This window comes from Colias philodice, chromosome 11 (assembly GCF_061535455.1).
Source record: "Colias philodice isolate Cphi_HAF_F1 chromosome 11, ilColPhil1 Martin Lab GWU primary, whole genome shotgun sequence".
Classification (NCBI taxonomy): domain Eukaryota; kingdom Metazoa; phylum Arthropoda; class Insecta; order Lepidoptera; family Pieridae; genus Colias; species Colias philodice.
The window spans coordinates 7,918,714-7,926,650 of record NC_143096.1 but is presented as its reverse complement, the minus strand read 5'-3'; the positions used below and the strand labels follow the sequence as shown (position 1 = coordinate 7,926,650).

General features: G+C 31.0%; 1 protein-coding gene across 1 annotated transcript; it reads right to left on the bottom strand.

Annotated features, from left to right (window-relative positions):
* Positions 1 to 4,248: 4,248 nt before the first annotated feature.
* Positions 4,249 to 5,006, bottom strand: LOC149484742 (larval cuticle protein 65Ag1-like). The gene is made up of 2 exons (XM_089700796.1): positions 4,998 to 5,006; positions 4,249 to 4,593 (listed from the first exon to the last, which is right to left on the bottom strand). Exons 1-2 carry the CDS (start codon positions 5,004 to 5,006, stop codon positions 4,249 to 4,251), a joined length of 354 nt encoding a protein of 117 aa, XP_089556922.1.
* Positions 5,007 to 7,937: the final 2,931 nt, after the last annotated feature.

The window sequence follows — 7,937 nt, the reverse complement described above, 5'->3', positions numbered from 1 at the left end:
ACTCTTATTAACTATATGTATTTGTTATAAATTTTGTATGTGTTAGTAACAGAAGACGAAATAAAACTGAAGTACTATCGATTTTAATGAACGAAAATATAAATACCTTTCAAAATTACGGAACAAACCACAGCAATATGACTAAGTGGGTTTCATTCCAATCAATTATTGGAAAGGTTTCATATAATAACTTCGTCGTCTGTATAACATGTTATTTTTCATAATATAATATGGAATTTTCTTGTTTCCTATTTCGTATTATAAACGTAGGTAATATTTTAATAAACTTTAGAAATTCAAGACAAAACAAAATCAATTCTAAACAATTATAAATCATTTTACATTAATACTTGTGATATTTTAGAATAATTAAATAAATATTTATAGAATAGTGAAATACATGGATGAATAAGAATAAGTTATAGAATACATGGATATAATCTACACACAAGTAAGTTACACAAAGTCAGAAATCTTTAAATCTTTTAGATATAAATAACAGAGATACCTAGTATAATACCAAAACGATATGAAATTATGATAGATAATAAATTATCTGTTCTAAGAATTAATATCCATCGATATACCCCGGAGGCTCGGACTAATGTGACTCCAATTTATTTTTCCTGAAATTAAGCTTGCTCGCTCAGGTCAATGTTATCTATTCCTTGTAAGATTATAATATAATTATTATTCTTTCAATACCGTGTTTGCTCCTGGCTATGACTGCTGTAACGACGAAATCGTAAGTAATAAAAATTAAGTAGAGCTTCAGAAATTAAATGATATTCATAATTTTAAGATGCGATGTTACTAACTAGGCGACGAAGCGTGGGATGACCTCCCACAAGGTGGACAGATGACCTGTTCCAAGTGGAATGGAAACCGCTGAAGTCAGGCTCGTGACCAATCGTATTCTTTGAGGAAGGCCTTTTTCTTGCAGTGGACGTCCCACGTAATAATCATGTAATTCAGCAAGAACATTCAGAATAGTAAACCGTAATTTGATACGTAAATTTAAACATAAAATAGTGTAACTTTAAGAACAGCACGTTACGTAACATGAAACTATCAAAGTTTATAACAATGTCTACAATGCAATATGCAAGCTCGACAAAACTCAACGTACAGCGAATACACCAATGATATGTAGATAAGGCTACATGCACTTGTATGAAATGTGTATCCTGGTAAAGATCAATATGAACTTGCTCATTTTATTGAACTGAAAAGCCAGAAGCATTCCGCCCGTTCATTAGTTTATTATTTATAGTTTGTGGTATTGTCAGCTTTTATAGAAATACTTCCTTCAGTATTCACTGTCGATTTATTGAGTGATAAACTCTTGGATAAACTATTCATATTGCATATGGCACAAAAATTATATGTACAATAGAGCTACTACAATGTAGGAGAAATATTTATAACATCAAAAAATATTTCAACGGTTATGTAGTTAATAGCTGATTTACAACACACCTATATTTGCAATGAGAAAAGTCGAGCAGTGGTCCAAAATGAAAATTGAAATAGATCCTAAACGGAGATGTCGTTTGTTCATTTTTTAAGCGACAGATTAAAAACCTATTCGTACTGAGCTTAAACGACCCATAGAAACAAACTTTCTTATGACGAAATATTGTTTGTATTTGAATAATAGATGCAAAGTTTGGTGTATTGGTGGGAGTTTGTTTGTTTGGTAGGTTTGGAGTACGTTTAATATTGATGTAACTATGTTACTAGAAATTTCCAAAGCCAACATCACAACCATGATAATATAAGAATGGACAAAATATTTCATGTCCTTTGAATTGCGAAAGTTTTAACCAATATAAGAGATGTTTCATTTTGTGCTTGTTGACAGTGGAGGAAACAACGGTTTCCCGAAACACATCAATAACGCTTTTGGTTAAAAATTGTACTTCATATATGAAAAGTTTTTGTATTTCTGCAAATACATTTTCCCAAAACTGGCACAGGCTCACGATTCGTAGGTTATTTTCATAAATATAGGTATACTGAAGGACAATGGACTTATATAAGAATCTTATAGTGACAAAGTAAAAGCTTGTTTATTACATTGTATAAATACTTGTAGCAGGCTAATAATGCACGATAAAGAATCATGTATAATTAGATTAATAGTGATCGCGTGCCTTATACTATTGATGAGTCTACCATAAGACGCGTCGGCAGTATCGGCCATTCCTTCATACCGCTAGTAAATATCGGTCAGATTGTAGTGATGGTTATATTATAACCATTAAAAGAAATAAAAAACAATTTTATAAATCATCACTTATCAAAGAACGATCGATGACGTTCAAATTAGCCCATCACAAGTCATTACTGTTGGACGCCGAGGGAAATAAGTAAAGTTTCTCAAGCAACTGTGAAGCGTCTGTGTGTAATAAAACTTTTTATCTCACACATTGTTGTTTGATAAGTTATTATTTTTGATGGAGAATGTTAAGGAGATGATGATCACAAAAGTAAGAATTGCCATGTTGAAACCAATTAATATAATAAAAATGTTTACGCTATTGTTCCTAATACACACACTACTTACTTTAAAACTAAAATATGTCTGCTAAACCTAATGAAAAAAATTGTATTTACACTATTCCTTTTTTATTGAACTAACATAAAAATATTTTTTGAAAATCGTTAAAAAATATATTTTATCTATATTTTCATACTATCGTATACATATCACGCGAATTCCATAAATTTCGCAGTTCAGTCAATTCATTCGAGTTTCATTCAAAAACTATTCACATGACACAACCAAAAGTGAACCAATACTTTATCTAAAGGTATTTATAAAAGTTTCGCTGTCCGCCAAATTCCAATTTCCACTGTTTCAAACTATGATAGGTTTATTTAATCCAGTTTATAAACTAACTTGTATTAGAGAGGACAGTTCGGGAGCCGGTACACTTTCGTTACAATATTTAAACAAACTTTCAAACTACTAAACCTATGTAGTAAAAAGCTACGATGAACATCCGATACATCGGCATCAAGTGAAGTACTCATTAAAGTGTTTTATTTAAAAATCTAAAAGTAAAATGTAATGATTTACCTGTGTAAATTGGTTTTGTACTGTAATCATTAAGCTTCACTCTCTTTTTATATGTCAATTATTAAGATAATTAATTTTATGTGCATTAAATAGAACACATTCACAAATTGGAGAAACACCTTATTCCATACAAGGGGGCGTGATAATTGTAAATTTAAACTTCATTGAATTTATTACTATCAAAAAGCGTTATCAAGAACTGCACGGTAAAAACACCATTAATATTTCACCATTATTCCACGTGTGATTCCTTCATAAAATCAATATGCACCTATCCAAGCCAATAAGCGATCACCTTATTACCTAGTCATATTTTTTTTCATCTATACATTCCGAGCAATCATCTTCATACATCAAGTTCGAGATTGCAATACAACAAACATCCTAACTCACAAAGTTCCATATTAGTAGGATTTATAGACAAATCCCAGTCGTTAAACACGCTAAAATGCGCATCCGTCCGCCCCGATGTGCCGCTGCAAATTTGAATCATGCATAAGAATTTTCCGGTACTCACGACATGGTTCAATAACTAGTAGAGTTATGTTCAATCCCAAATCTTCAAAATGCTTTAAGAGCAATGTACGCATCATATCTTTATATGGCTTTACGCAACAGCAAGAAATAATAACTATTCAACTAGATAATATATATATAGATGGCCATTTACGAAACAGAAAAAAAAACTATCCATAATAAGTGTAATCATTTTGGATAATGTTTGTAGTTACTGGGGATGTGTTCTGGATAATTAACTGTAGATTTTTTAACTGATATTTTGGATTTTAGATCTAAGACCTAGCTCAATTTACCAGCTTAGGTAGTTGTTAACTACTTATAAATTTGATAGCTCTACATAATGGTGATATAATTTATATATCATAATAGGTAAAATTGTCGATTTAAATGATGGAGAATTTGAAGCATTTCTAATCATTTTATCCTAATTGTATTTCCTCATAATTGAAATAATTATTAAAGTGTAATTTATTTTTGTGTTTTGTGTTCCAAGCTGTTTGAAAAAATTTCAAATAATTTAACTAAAAATAATATACTTATGATACAAAATAAAATAGGATACATTCTTGAAAGAGCATTATCATTTATTCATAAGCATATCGGTCTTATTTTATTCACTGAGGCACTGCAACTTCCTCTGCAGGTTACACTACGATGACTTCTGGGGCGACTGGGAGGTGATTGCCTTCAACATGAGCACCATCGAGTCCAGCTGTGAACTTAGTGACGTATAGTTCACCATCATCACTGATGAACGAGACTTCACCTTCGACGATGAGCACGTAATCGCCTTCCTTCTCAGCGGGTACAAGGTGACCCCGTTCGGACACCACGGTACCTTCTGCAGTCACGTAACGGAGAGCATATTGTCCAAACTCATCCCGTACATCTTCAAACTCAAGGGCAGGGAGAGCACGACGTGCCTTGAGCTCCTCAAAGGCAGTTGGTGCGCATGTCACTGCTGCTACCATAGCACATAATACAATAAGCTGAAAAGAATTTGATAAATTAGTAACAAGATTCTAACAATTATCTGCAAATAGAAGTGTTGAATTAGAGATTGGGTTTTTAATTTTACTGTTATGTTTCTCAAGAAAGCCTTCAGCAAAACAATTTAATTAAAAATATGCTCGAATATTTATCTAGCTAATAAATTTATTTCCTTTCCAAAGCCAATGTTTAATCACCTTTTCCAATATCAAAATTACATTATAGCTTTCTCTTTGATTCTTATATATCACAAAAAAGTGTATATATTTCCCAAATCATATTATCCTGTTTAATCATATTTATTTGGAGAAACGGAATAAACATCAACTAGATTGTACAAAACTATTAGGAAACGTTTTTAATTATTACAATAAAATTATTTTACATTTTAAAAATTTCTTACCATCTTCATGATGATCTTATTTTCTTCTATTACACTGAAGTGTTATGTGAATACTATTCTTCTTCAGAATGATGTTTAGATCTAATTTGACACGATTTATATATGATTTAACATTCATTAACAAATTAAAGAATGTCGAATATTTAAAATTAAATCATAAATAATGAGTATTATTAGCAAATGTTTAATTAGTGCCATTGAAGTACTTATGTATGGATATACCATCGCATAATAATATTTTTTTTACTTTAGTAATTAATGAAGAAAATAATGTCTTTACTCATTCAAACTAATTGCTTGATGGTGAATACCATACCATGTAAGAATTTACAGATCACAATGTACATACAATTGTCTCTATGCCGTTTAAATCAGGATTAACTATTGAAATAAAAATGAAACATGAATGATAGTATACATATGAAGGTAATTTTTTTATATTTTACAGTAGCGATTGGTTGAATGTATGTTTCTACGTGTAAATAGAACATAAGTCGATAGGCAAAGCTTACTGGCAACCTTTGTAGAAGTTTATATAGAAAATTATCGCATACTAGCGAACCGGGCGAACTCCGTTTCGCCCCCAAAGACACCTTTTCTTTGCTATAAACCTCACGGAGATCTTTCCAGCGAATGCAAAACCGTGGAAATCGCTTCGTGCGTTCTGAAGTTATAGCGTCTGCAGGAAGGAAAACCCGACTTATTTTTATATAGTAAATTATGATATTTTATGTGACAATACCCAATTATATTTGTCTGATCGAAATAGTTGATGTTACGATAAGCTTTTTTTTTCTATTTTTTGGTAAAAGTCAAGGTATCATTTTCATTTAACCTAGATGGAATGGTAAAATAATGAAGTATATTGAATGATTACTAAATATTCGCATAATATCATGAATATTGGTAGCAAGTTGATTGTCCGCCCACGAAATTAATAACTTAGCTTAGTTTTATTTCAAAGAATAGAAAATGAGAGAATTTATATTTTACCTTGAATACGAGCTTATAATAAGAAGTAGAATAATAGTGAATAATAAAAAAACTAAAAATATATAATTCAACGGCTAACTTGGAAATTTATAGACAATTTTTAAATAGATTCGATCGTTTAGGAACCTTCGAAAATTCATTTTCAATCAATTTGTGAAAATTACTTTTTTCAACATCTTTATCTCTTATTAATTTTCGGCCTTGAACTTATTTATAAGCTCAATATCCAATTCTTATACAGCTCTAGAAATAGTACCCAATAGAGTTATTGTAGACGCATTGAGAAAAGTGGCTGTATGACTGGTAAAACCTTAATGCTGAGCATAACATTAAGCATAATATGTACTTGTAACTCAGTAGGTACTGACGAAAGCGTATTTGCTCTTCAAAATATATTATTATAACGTGGTTTTACTGACATGTGAAGTAGGATTGAGACGCTGAATATAACTTATGGTGAAACAGATGAAATACATCAAAGGTGCATTACAATAATAAAATCGGTGGTAGTTTTGAAAAAGTGTTATGTTAAGGATACCATGAATTGAAAATATTGAGTTTAAAGCGAAAACTAAAAGTAAAAATAAATATAAAATTGTTCACTTGATTAATAATAATAATTATATTAATTTTACTGTCACTGTATAGTGATGTTAAACATAATATTATGCTTTTTCGCATTAAGCTCTGAAAATGCTACGAGTTTTAATACGATTGATAACTGTTAAGCTAGAGTGTGTACACATAAAACTAGGTACTGCTTATTCCATACATACATTATATTATTCAAATCAAATAAATATTTTAACAATGTAATATTTCAAGCTTATTCATCCTTGGAACAGATGTCTGGATAATATTACTTGTGCTACTACTATGCAGGTCGGATTCCTGAGGGAGGCGTCACAACTACTACACTTATTTCACATCTTGATATTATTGTGATAAATTCGTTTTCTACAATGTTAAGCATTATATTCTTGAATATATCCGTATCAATATATTACTGCCATTCGGGTTTTACTCTCGGGATCCCACAATTAAGACGCAATATAACCGTCGAGTGGATATGCATCCAAAACGAAATCCCAAATCAGGTTACCTATTAAACTCATAAATTATGTATAAAAGAACCTGAATAAACACACAATATGAATAAATCGCGAACTGTGTTTCACCCATGATATATGCGGGTACAAATTGGATTTATTTCCAGCTTTTCCTTCACTTGGGTACAGAATAGGAACTATTATTCCGATGAACGATGACACGCCAACGATTTTCGGTTCCTGATATATAGGTATAGCGGATTTCAAAGCGTCCCATTTCGATTCCATCCTAATCTTTCGCATTCAATGTAGATTTTATTGTTACACAAATACGGAGGTTATGGATTTTATTGCCCTTTTTAAAGGTTAAATTTAGATACAGGTTTTGAGATATTTATCTATAAACGTCTTAACAGGTTTAATCTTGGCACAAAGACAAAAATATATCCTTTATATTAAAGTTAAGGGAGCTTAAATTGTATAGTCATTCTAGTGATATATCGATAATAATTTATATCAAGTCTGTATATTTTATTCTGTATATTATCATCTTTTGCATACGTACATACACAGCTAGAAAAATATTTACTTTAAGTTGCACATAGCTTGCACTTTACACATTAGGGATGTTATAAATGACTAGATGTACTTTTTTGCACATAATATAAAAATACGTTCAATGTTCATAACGATCTATTAAAAACTGCTAACATGAACCTTTCTTGAGGATTACCTACAAGTATTGAATTCAGTTGAGCACCAAGCTACGAACAAAACTACTACGTGCTTTATCTCAGTCCGATTCACACATCATGGCTCAGACGAATGACGTCATCTTTTGTTCTTTCATTTTACAAGTTGTCTACATGCAGCTAAGAGTCTGAAGGGTATTCAGCGA